Source organism: Acomys russatus, chromosome 5, assembly GCF_903995435.1.
Source record: "Acomys russatus chromosome 5, mAcoRus1.1, whole genome shotgun sequence".
Lineage (NCBI taxonomy): Eukaryota > Metazoa > Chordata > Mammalia > Rodentia > Muridae > Acomys > Acomys russatus.
The window spans coordinates 2,300,793-2,323,211 of NC_067141.1; the positions used below are offsets into that span (position 1 = coordinate 2,300,793).

The 22,419-nt window shown below is 47.0% G+C and overlaps 1 protein-coding gene across 1 annotated transcript in view; it reads left to right on the forward strand.

Annotated features, from left to right (window-relative positions):
• The first annotated feature begins 295 nt into the window (after positions 1-295).
• Scnn1g (sodium channel epithelial 1 subunit gamma) overlaps positions 296-22,419 on the forward strand; it is a 31,284-nt gene continuing 9,160 nt past the window's right edge. The window contains exons 1-6 of the mRNA XM_051145163.1: positions 296-426; positions 4,036-4,385; positions 6,201-6,519; positions 7,999-8,189; positions 9,358-9,461; positions 12,273-12,436. Of these exons, the coding sequence (XP_051001120.1) occupies positions 4,069-4,385; positions 6,201-6,519; positions 7,999-8,189; positions 9,358-9,461; positions 12,273-12,436 (1,095 nt within the window). The 5' untranslated portion in view covers positions 296-426; positions 4,036-4,068. The remainder of the gene's footprint in view (positions 427-4,035; positions 4,386-6,200; positions 6,520-7,998; positions 8,190-9,357; positions 9,462-12,272; positions 12,437-22,419) is intronic.

Genomic DNA, 22,419 nt, shown 5'->3' on the forward strand with positions numbered 1-22,419 from the left:
GAGAGGAATGTCTGCTAGAACTGGGCTAAGAGCTGCTGTGATCTGGGGCAGAGAGAGGCGCTGCTAAGTACCTTTTGGGAGGATGGAACTGTGACCCAGCGAGAACGAAGGTTGCAGAGTGGCCTCTGGGCGGCAGCAAGCACCCGCGCTGCCACAGCGCGGCCAGAGCTGAGGTGCAGAGCTGCCTCGGGACCGCAGGTGACGCTGAGGAGTCACGGCTTACTCCGGGAGGAGAAAAGTCCAAGGGTGGCCCAGGGAAAACACCTGGGCAGGTGTGGGCGGAGCCTCAGTAAGGGGAGGGGTCTAGGCCTGGCCCACGGGCGCTCTTGGCTGTGCCTCCTGGAGATGCTTGGCTTTATGAGGCCAGAAGAAGAGGAGCGTCCCCAGACTTTGCACTCACCTGCCACGACCCGTCAGATCTGAGAGGTAAGTCCGGCAGCGTCCGGTCGGGTCGACTCCGGGGTTCCAGGCACCTGAACAGCCACAGGGTGTGGTGACTTTCAAGAAAAAACAAAACAAAAAACAAACTATGCTGTCCACGGAGTGGCAGAGATGCTGAGACACTTCCCAGGGCGATATGGGTCCACCTCCGGCTTCTCTCCCAGACCCCGGCCCGGGAAACTGAACTGAGCGACAGGCGTTTCTGAGCCAGTGTGTTTGGGAGGAGGAGCGCATCTCGGCTCTTCTCAGCCCAGCTCACCGGCTCTTCTCAGCCCAGCTCACCGGCCGTCTCAACCTTGAAGAGCGTGCACTTGACCGCGACTGTCTTTCGGCCGCGGGAAAACTTTTCTTTAGAGGAGACTGTTGCAGAAAGACTCAAGCCCTTGAAGCGAACTGCTTGGAAGCGGCGCTCAAGACGGCAGCAGCCGTAGCCGCCACGAAGCAAAGGGCTTTTGCCGCAAAACTGCACCTGGTCTCTCCTCGCTGGACAGACGGAGCCTGGAGCGAGTCAGTGAGGCAGCTCAGTCCAGTAGACTTGAGTCCCTGGTTCTGAGGCTCAAGCTATTTCCAAACAGCACGGGCAGCAAGGCAGGAATCGAAACATTGTCTGGCCCCAGACTGTTTCATGCCCAAGTTCTAGGATGAACAAAGGTTCACAAACGCGACACCCCTCGCCAAGCACAGGGGAAGAGGCAAGGTCTGGGACATGTGAGGGAAGAGAGCAGGTGACAGGAAGAAACCAGGGACAGGGAATTTCAAAGAATTCTTTCATACTGTGTGGCCTTGGGCAGATTACCTAAGGTCTTTGCACCTCTGCAGCGTGGGGATGATAATAATAACACCTTGTTTATTTAGTCTGTAGTGAGAATTAAATTAGGTGAAATAGGAACGGGAAGCCTGGGTGTATCAGTGATCGACAGCCGGTATTACTGCTGCTGCAGTAGCTGACACCTGCAACCACTATCATTATTTAAAGAATAACATAACTAGTATGTGTTTTAGGGTTCAAATCCTAGCCCGGACACTTTCTATTATGACCTTGGGCAAGCTGCTTAGTCTACCCATGTCCCCACGTCATTTACATAATAGGGAAACTATGACACCTACCTGAGGAGATTGTTGAGAGCACTCTGAGCTGATCCTTAAAATGAGTTCTGAGCGTATCCGCTCCAGAGTCTTCCACCAACGCACCTGGTTGAATCAAGTCCCATAGCCTAGCACTAAGTAAAATCCTGCTTTCCCTTAGAGTTGAAATATTCATATGAACATTCTGGAGTTCCCCCCATCCCCACCCCCCACAGGATTGCCTGATCCTCTTGGGAGGAGATGAACGGGGATCCCAAGAATCAGCTCCAATGAGAAGAACCAGTGTTGGGGAGAAAAGAGTCCAGAATTCAGCTTTTGGCAAACGTGCAGCAGAGGAGGAATCCATCTTTGGGCTGCAGTTTTATACAAACTGATCATGGATCTATGCCTTAAAAACAAACTGCTAACTTTGTTTCTTCTTTCTCTCTTTCTTTTTTAGACAGAATCTTATTCTGTATCCCTGGATGGTCTAGAACTTGAATATATATATATATGTGTGTGTGTGTGTGTGTGTGTGTGTGTGTGTGTGTGTGTGTGTGTGGCTTAAGCTCACAGAGATCCTCTTATGTCTGCCCTTTGAGTGCTAGACTTTAAGGCATGTGCCACCATGCTCCATGGCATTTTTTTAATGATGACATCATTTAAGACAAAGTAAAGCAAAGTAATTTATACTGCTTATCAAGAGGCTAATATAGAAAAATTTTGTCAATAAGAGATAGTTTTTCTCAACCTAGAAAAATCATGAAAGCCTGTCGGGGTGGGGGCAGTCTGGCTGCCTCTGAACATCTCACCTCTACCCTTGATTCTCTATTTCTTTTGTACTCTAAGTTTTTAAAAAAATATTTAGTTATTTTTATTTCATGTATACGGTGTTTTGCCTGCATGTATGTCTGTGTGAGGGTGTCAGATCTTGAAGTTACAGAGAGTTGTGAGCTGCCATGTGGGTGCTGGGAATTGAACCTGGGTACTTTAGAAGAACCCAGGCCAGTGCTCTTAACTGCTGAGCCATCTCTCCAGCCCTTTGTACTATAAGTTTTAACCCATGAGCACTATAAACTTAAGAGCCTTGCTCCCCAACTATTCCCCCAATTTTGGATCGTATTCCATGGATTCAGGATGGAAGAAAACTAATGCTGCTGGCCCAGAATCCTGGCTACAGAACTTGATGGTGGAAATGGAAGTCATTGTGTTAAGCAAACTAAGCCATTCTCAAAGAGATGTTTTCTCTCCTATGCAGAAAAGGGGATCATGAACAAGTAGAGGAAGATTGTAAGGAAGGATGGGGAAGGAAGAGCAATAGAACACGTGAAAATATTTGGGATTACTGGGGGGAAGGAAGGGGACCAGCAAGTGCAATGGGGGACAAACTGGAACAAGGTATAATGACACATGTGTATGTCAATGCCAAAACACATCCCACTATTTTATACACTATCTTGAAAAAGAAAATAACTTGATGGGGTCATCAAAGTCTTTGTCTTGGATGCAGACTCCACACAGACATAGGAGCCATGCTGTGTGTCTTGAGCAAGTCACCCCACCTCTCTGATATGAATATTATAACAGTAAAGCTGCCTCATGTAACTGTTGAAATATATAAACTAATGTATGTTTATATAGAGAGTTTACATATGTATGAGACTGGTGATTCTATCTACTACACAGTGAGTTCATTGCTAAAATGAATATCTCGTGGTGTACTGATTCTGCAGCTGAGATGCAACATACATAAGTGAATATGTTCACTTGTTTTCCAATACGCACCCCAAAACCTACCGTTGAATCAAAGTGCCTTCTCCAAATTATAATACCTTAAAATCAGGTAAAATGACATGGTGTCTGGTAAAATACGGAGAGGCTGGGAGTCATGGGCTGATGTTACACTGGGCGCTATAGAAAACACTTAGAAATGATGGTAAAGAGAAGAAATGAGACAGAAATCATCTCATTTCAAAGAGAGCAACGTGGAAAGGGGCAGGGAAAACGTGGTCAGGATGTGACCTATAACAGCTGCTGGGAAATTTCAGCAGCCAGTGACATCTTGCCTAACATGTGCTCTGTTCAGGAGGGACATTTCACTAGGCATCAGGAGACCTCATAAAACAGGAGGCTTGCTCTCAAGAAGTGGCCAATAGAAGCGATAAAGCACGGCTTATATTGCCTCTGCCTGATAAGAGAAGTCTGGCTGGCTTGCTGTGAGGGCACCTGCCCCAGGAACTCCAGGGAAAGGTCCTTCAGCCAGTCCAGCCAGTATGTGCAGGTTACACATTGCCCTGCCCCCTCAGGGCTAGGCCTGGGGGCCCTAAGAGGAGGAGGCAGCTGTGGTGGCCCAAAGCAAATAATCCTGGCGAGGGGGCCAAGGGTGCAGAATGCAGCCTGCCCAGCCTACAGGACAGAAGAAGGCCTCTAGGAACACGTGGGCTTGGTGTTTCCCAGTCAGAGGCTCCAGGGATGGGCTGGCAGGCCTATGCTTGCAAGCTTACTTACCTGTCTCCTCTGTCCCTTCAGAACTTTGCAGGCTGCAAAGTCCCCGTCCTCACCATGGCGCCTGGAGAAAAGATCAAAGCCAAAATCAAAAAGAATCTGCCTGTTCGAGGCCCCCAGGCACCGACCATTAAGGACCTGATGCATTGGTACTGCATGAACACCAACACCCATGGCTGCCGCCGCATTGTGGTGTCGCGAGGCCGCCTTCGCCGGCTGCTGTGGATCGCGTTCACGCTGACTGCGGTGGCCCTCATTATCTGGCAGTGTGCCCTCCTCGTCTTCTCTTTCTACACAGTCTCTGTCTCCATCAAAGTTCACTTCCAGAAACTGGATTTCCCCGCCATCACTATCTGCAACATCAACCCCTACAAGTAAGAGGCTGCGCTGGTACCTGGGAGCGGGAAGTCGGCCTCTCCTGAATGCCAAAGCCCCTCCCCCAGAGCGACTGTCTGAGAGCCGCACCAGCCCGCTGACACAGACTTTAGAAATTTGGTTTGATCGCCAGGATCGGTTTCCGACCTGTATGTTTTCAGTTCAATGACTATGTCTAAGACAGGCAGGCAGGCAGGCAGGGGAGGCTGGCTGCTCCACCAATTGTGCTTGGAGACTGGGTCTGGAATGTGCCTCCCGCAGACACACATGTAGCCCCACTCTCCCCCAAAGCCAGGCTGACTCAGAAGTGACACCCAAATGACTTCCGGAAACATCCTTGCTGCCCTGACCCCTCATCTCAGTGAGCTCAGCCCTGTAATTGAGATCCCTGGGCTCGGGACAGGATCAACCTTTGGTGCTGCCCTGTTGTCAGTGGCAGGACCTGTTCTAAATGGGTCATCATAGACCTCAGGATTATGGGAAAGTGATCTGGGAGGCCAGACAGAATGCAGCAGAATTTGGGGGGTGGAGGTGGGGGGTGAGGAGGGTATGCAGATCGGGGAATTGCAGAAGAGGCAAGACTGGCCAGCGCTTGAGCTGTGCAGAGGCATGTGCTGAAGGCAAAGGTCAAAGGCAAAGTGAGGCCTCAGACTCATTCTCTACTTCCAAAGTCTCTTCGACATCTTCTTCCTTTCCTCTTCCTGTTCCCATCTTTCCCTTCCTCCACCCATATTCTAGCCATAATCATTTACTTGTCCTTTGCAAATTGTCAGACTCTGTTCTGGGTTCTGGGGCACAGCACAGAGCAATCCTAACACATTAGCCCTGGTGAAGCTAATACTACAGTGAAGAATGAACAAGGTAGTGAGCTACTACAGATAATAATAATAGTGGCCCTTTAATTATCTGTATACACACACACACACACACACACACACACACACACACATATATATATATATCTTTTAAATTTTTAACATTATTTATATACTTGGAGACAGAGCCATTCTATATAGCTCAGATTGGCCTTGACCTTGTGAGCTTCCTGCCTCAGCCTCCCAAATATTGTAGCTATGTGCCACTATACTCAGCTGTGTTTCTTATACCTATAATAAACACGTTGAACCTTCTCAACAACCTTGTTTTATAAATAAGCAGGCTGGGAAACTGAGACATAGAAAAGGGAAGAAAACCTCACCCAGCCTGGATTAGGATGGAGAGCTTGAACGGGACAGGTAGTTGACTCCTTAGCTTCTGCGCTATGTCATGACCTCTACAAAAAGCAAGAGGGAGAGAGAGGCTGGGACTGCTTGGTATAGCAATACTTAAAAAAAACAAAACAACAACAACAAAAAAACCGGTGCCATTATTCTTCATGCAGTCAGCTCTCGTTTTCTGTGTACTTGGGTGTTGTCAAGGCGACAGTCCCAATCTCTTGCCTCCCAGCACTGGTTAGAGGATGTCCAGTGAGCAGAGGCAGAGAGTGACAGGTGGAAACGGAGCCTGTTCCCATACAGTTAGTAGTTATGCATGTGTCCTCACTTTGGCTACTTTATGGGAGGCACCTGAGAGTCAACACTCTAGAGATACTGGTTTGGGGCATCAACCTTCCCAAGAATGATCAGACAGAGGTGGCAAAGGAGGGGAACCAGTGGTCATTTGAATGGGGCAAACAGTGAAAGACCTCATCCCCTCGACCAAGGGAGTGGCCAGGAGACAGGGCTGACACGTCAAGATGGAAGACAACGTGGAGAAACTACAGCACTGTGCAAGGGGTCTTCCTTCTCCCTGACATTTCCCTCCCACTTTGGTAGGTACAGCGCCGTGAGTGACCTTTTGGCTGACCTGGATGGTGAGACAAGACAGGCCTTGCTGTCCTTGTACGGGGTCAAAGACTTTCCAGAGGTTAAATCTCGGAAACGCCGGGAAGCGGGATCCATGCAGTCCACTTGGGAAGGTGCACCACCCAGATTCCTCAACCTGATCCCACTGCTGCTCTTCAACGAGAATGAGAAGGGAAAAGCCAAGGACTTCTTCACTGGCCGGAAGCGGAAAGTCAGCGGGAGAATCATTCACAAGGCTTCCAATGTCATGCACGTGCACGAGTCGAAGAAGCTGGTGGGATTTCAGTTGGTGAGACTCGCTTCCTCACGGTTCATGGGTGCCGGGGAGAGAGGGAGCTGGTGGGCTCGGGGGTTCTTCTTGGCCAATTGTAAGATTTATACCTTGTTATAGTGATTTGGAGGCAAGCAACCGAAACCAGCTCAGGCAGGTCTAGGCATGGGCAAAATCACAGGGGAGGACCTGTGGCTCGTAGGGGCTTTGTGAAGGCCAGATATTCGGGGAGACCTAGTTATCTAGGGAGCAAGAAATGATGGGATTCATTCAGATATTGATGCTGAATTAAAGAGGCCATTTTCACTCTTACTGTTAATGTCTAAGATACAGATTCCATTAGCCAAGCTGGAAGTGGGGGCACTTGATCACCTCCTGACATATTGGGAGCAGGTTCTCTAAGCAAAGCTGCTGTGTAGACATCGGAAAGGGGAAAGTGAACCACGACAAATGCACCAGGGTTCCCAGCAGTGCTTGCTTCATGAGGTGCCACCACCAGGCTTCTTATTGCCACTCAGGTCCCCTTCAAGTGGCAAAAGGAAGAAGCTAGTCACTGAAAATGAATTCCGTTACCCTCCTGGGCAAAGTCTGTCACCACTGTGCCTCTCCATGCCACCACTAGAGTGTGGATGGGGACTGTTTCCTCATCTTGATTAGCTTTGATGATGAGAATTTTGAATCTAATAATGTTTTCTATGTATCTAAACAAATTTTCAATAATGAAAAAAGTGCCTCATCAAAGTCATCGAGACTTCAAAGTCCTCCTGGTTATATTCATAGGGTATTTCCACGATTCTCTTAATATCAATTCTTTGAATGTTTGTCCTTTCAGGAGACTTTCCAAGCCAAGGGCAATGAAAATGCTTGGAATGTTCCATGGCTTCTCTCTAGAGCCCTCATAATTAAGTATTTCAAACACGAGCCCTTCCAACTGCTTACTAAGTGTGATTGCGTAGCATGATATTCCTGCTAACGTTCTGCCAGTGACATACTCCATACCTTAGTGCCTTGTCTGAGATCCTGCAGAGAGGTAAAGTCAGAGAAACCTGGGCTAGAATCCAGGTTTCTAAACTGTGTATGTAATATGAAATGAGAAGCCCGGCATGGTGGCGCACGCCTTTAATTCCAGCACTCAGGAGATGGAGGCAGGTGGATCACTGTGAGTTGGAAGCCAGCCTGGTCTACAAAGTGAATCCAGGACAGCCTTAGAAATGGGAGTGTTCAGTAGGAAGGCAGTGGCATTAATTAGCTAGACCCTAAAATCTGAGTTTGCTTCTGGCCCAATGGCGGACAGTAGTAAGAAGCCATTGGGGTTGGCCTCAGTGCTCTTCTTGGCTTTCTCTTTTATCCTTGAGGCTTGAGGTTGACTTCTTCAAGCACCCATAAGTAAAAAAAAAACAAATCCTCTGCCCAAGGACCTAGCCTGACATTTGTAACCCACCTCAGTCCTTCCAGCAGCATTAGGACTGACAATCCGGTGTTCTCGCTTATTCCCAGTGCTCAAATGACACCTCTGACTGTGCCACCTACACCTTCAGCTCAGGAATCAATGCCATCCAGGAGTGGTACAAGCTGCACTACATGAATATCATGGCACAGGTGCCTCTAGACAAGAAAATCAACATGAGCTATTCTGCTGAAGAACTGCTGGTGACCTGCTTCTTTGATGGGATGTCCTGCGATGCCAGGTCAGGAGGGGACACACTCTGAGGACCGGAGGGCTTTAGCCTTAGGCCCTTTCCATGCATCTGAAGCTCACCAATAGGTCTTGAGAACACTGACTCCCCCCTTTGGAAAATCACTTACCAGGGAGGTAGGTTCCAGGATCCCTTGGAAAGTGTACCTTGCATGGAATCACAGCACCTTTAAATCCATTAAATTACCTGCCACAATGCAAGGTAGTCAGTGGCATGCATGTAGCTTTGTATGTTACTATGATGTGTACCTATGGCTGAAAGCCTCCACTCTGGTACAAGAAAAGAAAGGAAGGAAAGAGGGAAGGGAAGGAGGGAGGCAGGTAGACATCCGAGTGTTATATTTGTGGTCCTTCATACCATTCTGCTTTAAATATAATAATCAGAACCTTGGTGGTGACTATTGACTCAATGGGACACTCTGAGGTGATCCCTCTGATCTGAATGGTTTAGCCACATTCTTTTCCGAACTCTGAGCCTTTCTGGACCTTCTATATGTTAATATACACATTATTCCTTGCAAATATTAAACAATTGAGATAATCTCACCCTGAGGGCAAAGGTCTTGAAATCACATGATGGCCTTAGGATGGGATTCCTACTCTGAAGATCACTTTCATGGGGCTGAGGATTTGAAAAGTTGGCTGAGAAATTCAAGGCTAGAGGAATTTGGGGGCACGCGTGTGAGATAAAAAATTACATATCAGAGCTGAGGGTGCACTTCAGTTAGCGGAGAATTTGCTTAACACGCGCAAAGGCCTGAGTTCCACAGCTAGGTATGGCGGTACACACCTGTGCTCCCAGCACTCAGGAGCTGGAAGCAGAAGGATCGGATGTTCAGTGTCATTTGTGGATACATGGGGAATTTGAAGTGAGCCTGAGATACACGAGACGCTACCTCAAAAGCAAAATAATGTCAAGTCAAAATAGAAACAGTGGCGAGAGCATTAAGAGGGAGAACGAAAGGGCAGCCTACATGCTACATCAAAGCCCCGCTGAGAGGCCTGCTCATTTCATCAGAGAGAAAATGGGATGGGTGAGTCACGTTCTTATCCACTATCCCAAAGCTTTCGCCACTGACACAGCGCTCCCTGACTCCAACTGGGTGGCACAAGAGCAAGTCCCGGCCCAGCTCTTCCTGAACCTTCTCCTTCCTCTGTAGGAACTTCACGCTTTTCCACCATCCAATGTATGGGAATTGCTACACGTTCAACAACAGAGAAAATGCCACCATCCTCAGCACCTCCATGGGGGGCAGTGAGTATGGTAAGGAGGGAACCCTGAGACACTTATGGGACCTTGAGGGCAGCAGCAAAAGTGGGGACACTAGGCTTCACATCCTTGTCACCTGTCCCAAAAGCAAAGGCATTCTTCCCGGCTCCCAGTGCAGACATGAGCATCCATGCTCAGTCTTTTCTTCTCTGTGGGCGTTTTCCTTTCTGGCTTCTTTATCTTTGGGAGAGCCACAGGACACTGTTGGGTTTCCTTCAGCTGACAAACCACTCTGGTTTAAGCTCATTGCTGGGGTGACTAATCCTGGGCAGGTGGCGTCTAAACAGAGCTAAACCCAAATGGGCTGAGTAGGAGATTAGGAGGGCAGACACACCTTTAGCTTAGTTAAGAGAACAGATTCTGGAGCCAAACCTCAGCTCTGCCTATCACTGTGTGACCTTGGTTACTGCCCTCCAACTACAAAATGAGAACAGTAACAGTAGCTTCCATAAGTGCTATTTAGATCTCTTAGAATAAGGTCTAGGATACATTCAAGTTACCATAATGAAATACCATTATTTGGGTGGCATCAGCAATAGACATTAGATTATCACAATGCTGAAGGGTGGACCTGTAGCACTTGTGGCTACAGATGAGACTTCTTTCTCTTCTTGGTTGCAGATGTCTGTATTCTGTATTCTGCGTGGTCTTTCCTCTGCCTCAAAACGGTGTTGTGATGCCTCTCCTTTTTATAAAGACATCAATCCTGTCAGACTAGAGCCAGGACCTTAAGACCTCATTGAGCTTTAACTAATGCCCTATCTCTAATGCCTTTACATGGCAGGCTGGCGCTTCGCCCTGTGACTCTGGTCTGGGGAGCGTACATACTCCAGCCATACACGCTCTGCATGCAACTGTCACTGACATTGCTGTTGCCTCCACCACATCCCTTTATGACACCTCTATTTCTGCCACTTCTACTTTATAGGGAGGTAAGGATGTGGCAGATTGCCTTGGTTTCCTCACAGAAAGAGTTCCTCCATACCATTTCTGTGGTGCTGAGGATCCAACCAAGGACCTTGCACATGCTGGGGAAAGCACTCAACTGCCGACGCCCAGCCCTTGTTTGTTTTGAGAAAAGGTCTCTCTCACTAGATAACCCAGGATGGCGTCAAATTTGTCATCTTCCTACTTGGGCCTTCTGAGTGCTAAGGCCATGACAGGCATGCATGCAGCACCATGCCCAGCCAAAGGGAATTCTTAAAATGTTCTGTGCAAATAAAATTTGATTTGTTACACAGAGATACTTTTGTTAGTAATAGCCAGGTTCTGTTATAGGGCAACTCTGCACTCAGAATCTTGGGTTTCATAACTGTGACGTCTGTGCTCTTTCCGAGACCTACGAAGCTCTGACCCAGAGTGCACATTGCAGTGACAAGGGGCTGGCTGGAACTGGGTGAAGAGGGGCAGAGTTTTGGCTCTGCTGTGTGGCCTCCAGTACACCATATCCCTCTCTGGGCTCAGTTCCCTTATTTACAAATAGAAGAGGTTAGACTAGCTCTGAAGTTCTCATCTTTCAGTTCACACAGACTCTACCCATTCATTCGTTCCTTTGCCAAACACTATCTGCTCTATGGCCCACGTGGAGGAGCTAGTGATATAGTGGGGGGACAGACAGATGTCATTGCTTGCCTCCAGGCAACTTGCCCTTCTATGGAAAGAGAAACTCAGGAAGTGAATAAGCAAGTAGAGCCATGATCTAATTACTAATGAGAGGTAGGAAGAGGAGCCAGCAAAGAGGAAGAGAGAGTGGCTGGGCCCAGAATGGGGGCATTGGACAAGGAAAGGGGGGCTCAGAAAGACCTCACTGAGGGGGGCTACTTAAAGATGAGAAGTCCCACGTATTCACAGGAGCTGTCTGGGTCCTACAGAAAAAAATGAATCTGACGTGTTCCAGAAAGATAAGTGGGGTGTGTTGTTACTTTTCTATTGCTGTGATAAACAACATGACCAAGGGCAACCTATGAAAGAAAGCATTTAATTGGGCTTACAGGTCCAGTGAGTTAGAGTCCATGGCAGTGGAGCAAGAACATCTGAGAGAGGCAGAAAGCACACCGGGGATGGCAGGAGGTGTTTGGAGCCCCGTGGCTTGCCCCTGTGACACCTCCTCCAACAAGGCCATAGCAGCCTAAGCCTTTTCAAACAGCTCTGACAACTGAGACCAAGAATTCAAACATATGAGCCAATGGGGGCCACTTTTATTCAAACTGCCACATAAGAGGAGCATGCTTGGAGCTGACCCAGAAAAGGAGAGCGTGGGATAAGTTAAGGATAGAGACATAGATGTGATACAGCTTCATAGCCTTGGTGGTGACAGGTAAAGGGAGTCAATGGCATTCCCTTGTATCCAAATAGATGCCATTGAAGGGCTTCAGGCTTCCAATTCTTAAAGTTCCATCTGGCAGCTGAGTACAGAATATATTTCGCACAGAGCAAGGAGAGGGGAGAGGTTATACCAGCAACCAGACACAGCATCGTGTTTTGTCCCTTCCCCAGCTCCACTCTAAGCAGCCACAGGAGTTCCCCAGGACAACTTCCTTTATCAGCAACCATGCAGACTTATATGTCTCACCCAGTTCCTTTACATTTTGCAGGAACTTAGTCTTAGCCGTCACGTGACTGTGATATGTGCTTGAACCACTGCTTTGAACTTGCAATAAGCAGATCAAAGACAAGTCCTGCTGTCCTAGACATTCCAGTCTGGTGTTCACCTACCTAGAACTTTCTGGGAGTCCCTGGGTCTTGGATTGGAGGCTCTCCAGGGCCCTGGGGACTGTTTTTCTAGCAAACTGCTCTGTCTCCCAGGGCTGCAGGTCATCTTATACATAAATGAAGATGAATACAACCCCTTCCTGGTGTCCTCCACTGGAGCCAAGGTGCTTATCCATCAGCAGAATGAATATCCATTCATTGAAGATGTGGGCACTGAGATCGAGACGGCCATGTCCACCTCCATAGGAATGCACCTGGTAAGAGGACAGTCATTGGCTTGTGCTTAAAGAAGAGGACAACTTCTTACTTTGGATGACAGATAAGGGGGTGCAGCTGATGGGAGAGGGTACTGTTCCTCAAAGGAGCAGTGATCTGTGCTTTCCAATAGCTACTCTAGTGGTCATTCCAGGAGCCACATTCAAGTTTGTGTTTACATCTGCTGTGTGGGTTAGCAAGCACAAGATGCCGTCTAGGGAAAGAACCCTGGGAAATTTCCTTGTTAAAAGTAAAACAAAGCACCAATGTGTGTTCATGGAAACAATGCATCAGATACGAGCTATCGATTTGTCAGTCATGTAAAGAGAGCAGAGAGCATCTTTCTAGGATGCCTATGGACACCTGAGGGTGCAGTGACAACCACTTCGAGGCCAATATAAAGTCATGGGGTTTCCAAAGGTCTCTTTAGCCTGTCAGTCTTCCAACAATTTCCCTTACTCTGCCAAGAAACCTTTCTACCCTCAAGTCTTTGATCTTGTGTAGCCTAAGTGGGTACTGGAACCCACATGCCTATCAAAAGAAGCATGCATGGACCCCAGACATCAACTGACATAGCTTACAATTCCATTCTTAATCTTTGCCATTCTGACGAGAAGGCAGTATATCTGTGCTTAATGTCTTACTGTAAAACCCCAGTCCCTGAACCTCACAAGCTTAGACTCCAGAGCAGTGGTCTCCAAATCCAGTTGGCCACCAGGCCGAGATTTTCTAAACTAGAATCTCTGAAAGATGCACTAAGAAGCAAAGCCTTGTGATGATCACGTTGGTCAGTATTATCAGGAAATGAGGCTTAGAAATTTAAGTGACTCTCAGCCAGGGGTTATGAGGTGATGAGGTGGGCATTCAAGGCTTGATTGATCCTCCATCATTTGTTCATTCAACCGTTATTTTCTGAGTACTTCATCAGTGCTGAACAGGGAAGTCTAGACAAGAGAATCAACAGTGAGAAATTATGCAAAAAAAAAAAATTAAAATCACTCTGTGCTATAAAGGAGAAATGAAGATGGACATAGTGATTTGTGTCTATAAGTCTAGTACTTAGGAATCAAAAGCCTGACAAGTTACAGGCCTGTATGGACCACATAGAAAGGCATTGGACTTTTGTTTGGCTGATAATTTGGGTCTGGGAAGTCAAGCATGCTAGTAATCACTGGGAAAGAGTCTGTGTGCTGCACTGTAATAGGATGAGGGCCTCACAGGGCGAGCACTGTAGCTCAGGTTACCCTTCCTCTTCTTACAAAGCCACGAGTGCCATCCATCATAGGGACCCACGCTCTTACATCCTAATGATCTCCAAAGATCTCACCCCCAAATATTAACACGAGTTTGGGGATGCCATTTCTAAACATGAATTCTGAGGACATGTATTCATTCCCTAGGATTCAGACGTTGGCCCAGGGAATGAAGGGTCAGGGCATATTACTCTGAGGAAATGTGATTTGCGATTCGCTGGTAAAGACGATGAGGTAGAATGGTGGTTGTACACAGGACGTCTGTTCGTTCTTTGTGTAGAGGAGGCAGCCATTCTCATAATCGTCTGGCGACACAAACGAATGTAGATGCGTGTTGCTCAGGACCTGTGTACTGACAGAAGAGACAAGTAATGTGTAGAGCTTGGGGTCTATATGAATTCTGACTTCTCAAAGAGACGTAAACATTGTGAGTCTTCCGCATGTTCAAAGGAGGAAGTGGAACACCTGGGGTACCACTGATTTCTCTGTTCACTGAGGAGCAGAAAGCTCCCAGAAAACAACAGTGGACATTTCCATCCAGCACCTCCCGTATTGTTTTCTCTGTAGCCTGTAAAAGGACTTGGACTTTTCAACTTCTTCTTCCCTTATTCTTTCACCCTCTCTCTGCTTCCTGCCTCTCATAGTGTCTGCTAATGATTAAGAGTTAAGGGAGCTTACAAAAGTTCAAAAGCAAATGGATTCCGCCTCTGGATCTCTGTTTTGAGCGTGGAAACACCCACCATGTTATTAAGCAAACACTCTCTAACCAGCGGTGGGTAAACAAGGGTCTGGTTGGGATTTCTGCTCCACCTGTAGAAAATCAAAGCCACGCAGCAGGGTCAGGCAGCAGATGTGTGACGGATGACTGTGCAGAATGACAACAAAAAGACAAAGGCCACCAGGAGGTCAGCAGGGAGTCACTCAGAGTAAAGCCAAACAAACGAGACTTCCTTCCCTTTTCACTTTTGTTTGTTTGTTTACTTATTACTTATTATTGATAGGTATGTTAAGCTGATAGACTTAGGGAATTGGTCAGCAAACTTTTCTAATTTCTTTTGAAGGCCTATATGACTTAACATGTCCAAGGCCCTGAATATCAAAAGATGAAACCAACCTTTAGGAGGGGAAAACAAAAATCAACGCACACACCTGGCCTCTGCAGCTCACTGGTGAAGCATTTGCCTAATGTGCAAACGTTCTTAGTTCTAGCAACACACACACACACACAGAGAGGGGGGGGGAGGGAGGAAGGGAGGGAGGGAGGGAGAGATTTTATGGGTAGATTGCTCAATCAACGTATATCTGCAACATAGTGACTATATTTGGGCAACTGGATGTGTGGATAGACAGACAGAGGCTATTGGAGAAGCTTACAATGTTCCTGGCAAATGAGGTAAGGAAACGCTAGTCCCAGCAGAGAGCAGAGCAATTATAAAAGGGCCACGGGTTAGGATGTTAAGACATATAGTAAAGCCTTGTTTAACCTTGAAATCTGGACACAGTGGTGCATGCCTTTAATTCCAGTATTCAGGAAGCTGCAACAGAGTGATCAGGGGTTTGAGGCCAGTCCTGGTCTACACAGTGAGACTTTGTTTCTAAAAAGATCACTTTGGTTAAAGTCTAATCAATATGCTGGGGCCAGCACATTAACAGCAATTCCACAGAGAAAAGAAATACTCTAAGGGCCTTCGATAGGACCGTGGCTGTGAAGGTGAGCCAGAGTGAGCTGTGGAGATACTGTTGAATAGAGTTTGACAACTGGTGCCAGCAGGAAAAGTTAGGGGAAGCTACACGGATATTTGGGTCCTAGCTGGGCTGTGGGGTGGGCCAGAGTCAGACTTGAAATTAGGAATAAAATAGGAAGGGTAGAGAAAACTCAAGACCTGTACAGCTTGTTGTGTCTTCAGGGCAAAAACAGATGAAATTAAGATGTCCAGGAAGGGGGCTGGAGAGATGGTTCAGTGGTTAAAAGCATGGCTTGTTCTTCCAGGGGGCCCAGGTTTAATTCCCAGCAACCCACATGGCAGCTTACAACCGTCTGTAACAGGTCCAGGGGATCCGGCCCCTTCCACAGACATACATGCAGGCCAAACACCAACGCATATAAAATAAAACTAAATGAATTATTTAAAACGTGCAGTAAGTAGATGCTTTGAACCTGGAGCTCAGAAGAAAGTTTGGGAGGTAATTCTAGACTTGGAAATAAACCATCACCCAAGACCTGGAACAGAACCCCGAACATGAACAGTTTAGGAGCCGCATGGAGAGAGACCAGTGAGGAGTAGAGAGGCAGGGAAGCAGAGGCAGAAGCCAGGAAGAACCTGTGTCAGCCAAACGTGGTGGTGGTGGTGGGGAGCCCCAGGGAAGTCTGCCAAGTGCACTTGAGAGGTCAAGCAAGATGAGAGGGGAGAGGCGTTCTCTGGGTTTGGTGCCCAAAAGGACACTGGTGCTCCTTGCCAGGGCAGCCTTCAGCGGAACAGAAACTGGAGTACAATAGGTTAGGGTGGTGAATGGGAGTTGAGGAAGTGAGCAGGCGTGGACCATTCACCCACAGAGGAGGTGTGGGGCTGAGTTACAAAGCAGAGGCGTACTCCACTGTATTGCAAACCCAACGATATCTCTGTGCTTTTCACAAGGATCCGTATGTCAGGGATTTAGGGTTCACGGGGTCTGGCTTTGCACTTTAGTTATATAGTCTCTATACCTTAGTTACCTCATCTGTATAATGGGATGGTGACGAAAGTGCTGCTTTGTGTCTGGTGAGAGCTCTGGGAGTTAATGTCTGGGATTCCTGCCTATGGGATGGTGCCACCCACATTCAAGGTGGGTTTTCCCTCTTCAGATAAACCTCTCTAGAAACACCTTCGCAGACACACGCACACGAAGGTGTAGCTTCCAGGTGACAGTCAAAATTAACCATCGAGCCACTCATGGTCACATGTAGGGAAAAGCCATGCGAGTCTCTCTTCCGGTTTTTACATTTGTTGGTTTTATTACTAAAACGAAACTCTCTGTAACTACCCTGTAACCTGCTTTTACTTCCTCAAACTTCAAAATCTATCACCAGCATTGTCCCAAGACACCCCATAGTCCTCCGGTTTCAATGACAACATGTAATTTTGTTATACAAATGTAGACATCATCACATAGACTAAGCTCCTATGGTATACGGTTGTCCTTTGGGATTGGAAGGAAAGTGCTTCTGAGATTCTTCACCGATACCACGATCCATGGCTGTTCAAACTCCTTACAGAAAATGGCAGAGTATTTGCATACATTTCCCATATGCCTTAAGCCATACCTACATTATTTATAATACCCAATCCCATATAGACACTACGTGAATCATTCAAAATCTATAGATGTTTGTTATAAATGCACTGTCTTGGTTAGCGTTTCTACTGCTGTGATAAAACAACATGACCAAAGGTAACTTGGGGGGAAAAAGGGGTTCATCTCACCTTTTAGCTTGTAGTCCATCACCCAGGGAAGACAGGGCAGGCAGGAGCTTAGATATAAGCGCTAATGCAGAAGTCATGGAGGAGTGCTACTTCCTGGTGTTTTCTCAAGGCTTGCTCTGCTTTCTTAAACACCCAAGACCACCTGCCCAGGGGTGGCAACACACACAGTAGGCAAGACCCTCCTACGTCAATCACCAATCAGCAGAATGCACCACAGACTTGCCTTTAGGCCAATCTTATGGGGGCACTTTCTCAATTAAAATTTCCTGTAGCTGTGTCAAGTTGACATAAAGTGAGCCAGCATATTCATTTTCCAAAACATTCTCTATTCATGATTGATTGAATCCTCTGAAGGTCAATCTGGTCCCTGAATAGAAAGAGGTAGCATTTGCATAGAGCCTACACGCCCTCTAGATATGAATGCTATGTAAATATTATGTACATAGTTATGCTGTATTGAGAATGACAAAAAGAAAGGATCAACATGTGCAATAGAGATATAGTTTTATTATTTTATTTTTAAAGGTTTGTTTTGTTTACACATGTGTGTGTGCGTGTGCACATATAGGTGTCATGGAGGCCAGAAGGGGTCAGATCCCTTGAAGCTGGAGTTACAGGCATTTGTGAACTGCCCAGTGTAGGTGTTTGGATCTGAGCTCAGGCCCTAGAACAATCTGAGCTCTTAATCACTGAACCATCTCTCCACTCCAAGATAAAGTTTTAAAACATATTTTCAGCCCACAATTGGTTGATACTGTAGATGCAAAGGGCCAACTATGTATGTTATTGTTTGATTGTTTGATTGATTGATTGATTGATTGATTGATTGATTTGCTGTACTGGTGTTGCACTCAGGACCTTCCGTACACTAGGCAAGATCTCTACCAATCAGCTACATCTTTTGTTTGGTTGGATTTTGGGTTTTCTGAGACAGGGTTTCTCTGTGCAGTCTTGGCTGTCCTGGACTTGATCTGTAGACCAGGCTGGCCTCGAACTCACAGAGATTCGCCTGCCTCTGCCTCCCATGTCTTTATTACTATCATCATCACTGTATTTATTTTGAGACAAGGTCTCACTATGTAGCCTTGTCCAGCCTTGAACCCACCACCCTTCTGCCTCAGCCTACCAAGTACCTAGGATACAGGCAGTACCATACCCAGGCCAGTTGTGTACTTTAAGGTTGCAAGTTCAGTGTCTGATTTCTTTGTAATAAAAGGCCACCTGCTGCTGCAGTAAGGCCTGTCTGTTGGATTGACATGAATCAAGAGCGAGGTAGAATTTGAAAAGTAAACTAAGGTCAGTGAAGAAATGCTTTGCAGGCTAAGGCTGATATACTCAGTCTTGAAATTCCAGGCAGTGTGGACACTGATGGGATGAGATCTGTGATTTAGATGGGTGAGGGGTGAGGGTGGGTGAGGGGTGGAGGAAGGAGGAGATACCAAGGAAGAGAAAGTGGGGACAGAAGAACAAATGGGTGACCTTAATAATCCCAATGAGGGACGGTGTTGATCAGATCAGATGGGGGAAATAAGAGTAAGGAAGACTCAGCTGGTTTGAAGATGCCTCTCCTGATGACTGAATGCAACGAAGGAGAAGTTTCTAAAATGAACCTTGAACAGCTGGGTAGACTAGAATCTCATTAGCGAATATGAGGAGGTTTTATGTGGGTGGAGGAGATTCTGAGCTCAGACTTAGACAGTATCACTTAGCCTTTGCTCCTTATATACCACACTCAAAACCAATGGCTTCATACAACCACCAAGTATTAGATCAGCCTGTGGGGCAGACCGTGCACTGGGTTTCTCTGGGAAGTTTCTTTGATGGAGATTGCACTGTGTTGACCTCAACCAGTGTTGCTCATGTCATGTAAGGTCAAGTGCTAGATCTGCCGGGCCACCTTGTGTCTCCTCCCTGTGGCCTCTCCTCACCAGATGACTGGCTTGGACATGTTCACATGGTGGCACAGGCTCCAAGGTCAGCAAGCGAAGGCTAGTTCTGATACCCAAGCACTTTTCAAGTATCTGCTTGCATCAGGCTTATTCATAACTGTCGGACAAAGTGTGAGTCATGTGACCTACCCAGGTTCAGCTGGTGGAAAGCAAATTTCACCTCTTTATGGGATGGTAGGACTTGGCACATATATATTTTTTTTTTCAAAACTCTCACAGACATGGCATGTTTAAGATATTTGTGGCCCACCTAGGCAGAGATTAATTAGGTCTCAGCAGACAAAATACCTGGCAAAGGCAACTTAAGGATAAAAGGGTTTATTTTGGCTGGAGGTCAGCTTTGGGGACACCAGTCTCTCGTGCTGCTGGACTGGGAGAGGATGAGTCATGTATAGACTGTGCACATGCTCTAATAATGAAAACTGACCTTTGTGGTGAAGTTCTGGGCTAAATACTTTCTTAGCCTTAAGTTCAATGAAGGCTCACAGCAGTAAAGCAGAGAAAGAAGAGGAGGGATTCTGGGCTAGAACTGAGGATCTCTCTCTCTTTTCTGAGATATTGAGTTGTTTCCTGGGGGAAAAAAAACCCAAGTGTTACATTTTTAAAGGGAGAAAAATCTCAGATCAAATCCATTTTCTATCACAGATCAGGGCTTGGCACCAGTACAAAAACCCTTCTTCAGAGTAAAAATAAGTAAAAACAAAACAAAAACCAAAAAACTCTGTTTACAACAAAAAGTTCTGAGAGCTAGGGAAGCCACATCCTGAGTCACTGGGTAGGGGGACACACTTCTACAATTCCAGCACTCAAGGGGCCAAAGCAGGAGGTTCTCATAAAAACAAACAAACAAACTAACTAACTAACTAACTAAGCTTAGGTAAGGCAGGTAATTCAATCTGAGGTAGAACAGTTGGGATCTGAATTCAGACTTATTCCAATCCCACCGCCCCCTATTGTATAGCTGGTGAGCCTGCCACTGCAGCCTGTTTAGGGATGATTGGCCATGGGCCAGCACGTGGTTGCTTCTGAATGGGCCCTTTATAAGAGGTCAGAATTCTATGGCCCCAGTGTGTCCTTAGATAAGATGGTCACCGCAGGGGCTGGGTCCTGGATTCTGCTTGTGTGAGCAGTCTGGGGTACCATCTCAGATACATCCTCAGGGAGCCCCTTCTGCAATTGGGAAAGTCTTTTATTCCTGAGATGTACACAATGGAAACAGATTGCAGAATTGCTCTGGGTGAGGAGGGAGACCAGTTTGCTTGCTGCTCAACCCTGTGTCTTGGCCCCAGTTGCACAGTTTTGCCACAGGCAGCGGGAGACACAGCTCCACCTCGTACAGCTTGAGTTCTCGTCAGAGATCTTTACCTGGGTGAAGCCAGGAGCTTGACTTTCAACACAGAATAGGATCTCAGGACCAGTCAGTATGAATCTGAAGTGGGAGTGTGGAACGCAGGTCTGGAAAGCGTTCTGACAAAGTTCTTTCAGCTGACTCTCTAGGGGAAAGACATCTGCCTCCTCAGAAATCGCTGAGGAGAAAGCTCCAAACCACCCAGGGCTCCTGTGAGAATATGCCAATAGAGACCATCTATGGTCTTCTTTGCTTTCTGAGGACTCATGGGTCTCCACAGTCCAGCCACCTTTGCTGACTTCACTCAGTTCACCTAGGCACACAGACACTGGATTCCAGATGGGGTTTTTGCTGCAACAGGCAAGAAAAGCCTGTGGCAGACTGGTCTGTAAACATGCCAGCCAGCATTTGGGCCCCAAGATTCCAGGGAGCTTGAGGCTTAGAACAGGCCAGAGGGTGACAAGGATTAGAGGTGTCCTTGGGGGAGAGCTACCACTCTCTCTGTGTCTTCTTCTCCAGCTCAACTGTGGCAGATGCTAGAATCTCTCAGTGCCATTCAGCTGTAAGCTCATTGGCTCTGTACTGACTGGGAATGAGCTCGTTTGTTATCAGCATATTAGTGGAAAGAACAGAGTGCAGAACAAAGTTGTGTCTGTCTGTCTGTCCATCCGTCCATCCATGGGGTGAAGCAGCCACTTTCCCCTTCGCTTGCTTCTGTTGTGGCAGAGTTTCAGAGTGAGCACAGCCAATTGCCCTTCAGGAACTTGCAGCTAATTGAGGGAGACTAATGGGGCAGCCGATGAATAGCAAAACAAACACAGAGGCAGAGGCAGCTGAGCGGCGTGCCTCTGGTCTGTTTCTATCTGTGCCTGGCCTCCCGGTCTTTGTTTGGCCCAGTTATCATTTTTCCTTTTAGAAATAAGCCACCCTGTGCCTCTTCAGCACTGTACTCCAACAGCAACATGGGCGGGTGCATGAGTGCACACAGGCTTTCTCACATGCCAGCCCACGGCAGCCCCTCGCTCCAGGCTGGCTGCAATGTTCCCCTTAAGAGATGGCTCAGAGGTTAAGGGCACTGTCTGTTCTTCCAAAGGTCCTGAGTTCAATTCCCAGCAACCATATGGTGGCTCACAACCATCTATAATGAGATCTGGTACCCTCTTCTGGCTTGCAGGCACACATGGGGGCAGAATACTGTATAAATAATAAATAAATAAACAATCAAACAAATAAATAAATAAATCCTTTAAAAAAAAAAAAAAGAAAAGAAAGAAAGAAATGTTCTCCCAGCCGGGGTGGTGGTGGTGGTGGTGGCACATGCCTTTAATCCCAGCACTTGGGAGGCAGAGGGAGTTTGAGGCCAGCCTGATCTACAAAGTAAGTCCAGGACAGCCAAGGCTACACAGAGAAACCCTGTCTTGAAAAACAAAACAAGGCAAAAAAAAAAAAAAAAAAAAAAAAAAGAAAAAGAAAAAAAAGAAAGAAATGTTCTTCCTCCCCCATCCTTATTTTGTTGTTGTTGTTGTTGATTTGATTTGTTTGTTTGTTTTCTTTCTTTTTTTTTTTTTTTTTTTTTTGTATCTGGATTGTTTATTTGCTTTGAGGCAATTAAACTAGAGACAGACTTGGTGAACCGCTATCCACGGAGGATAAGGACTTTGAGCTTTGAGTGGCGATGCCCTCCCCTTATTCTCCCTGACTCTTCTAAGAGAGTCAACCTGCGGAACCAGAAGGCAAGGAAACAGACCACCAGCTGCAGGGAGAGGAGCCTCAGGCGCGTAACAGTTTCCACACTTCTTTCTAACCTCGCAGCTGCCCCAGCCTGTCCTCAGTCCCATTCCTCTGCCAGCCCCAGCAGATAAACAGATAAACAGCTCGTTACCATTCAGAGAGCGGATCCAGGCACAGACGCTGGTTTGCCTTAACTCCTCCATTTGTTTCCAGGACTCTCTCTCCTTGACTCCTGTGCTGGGA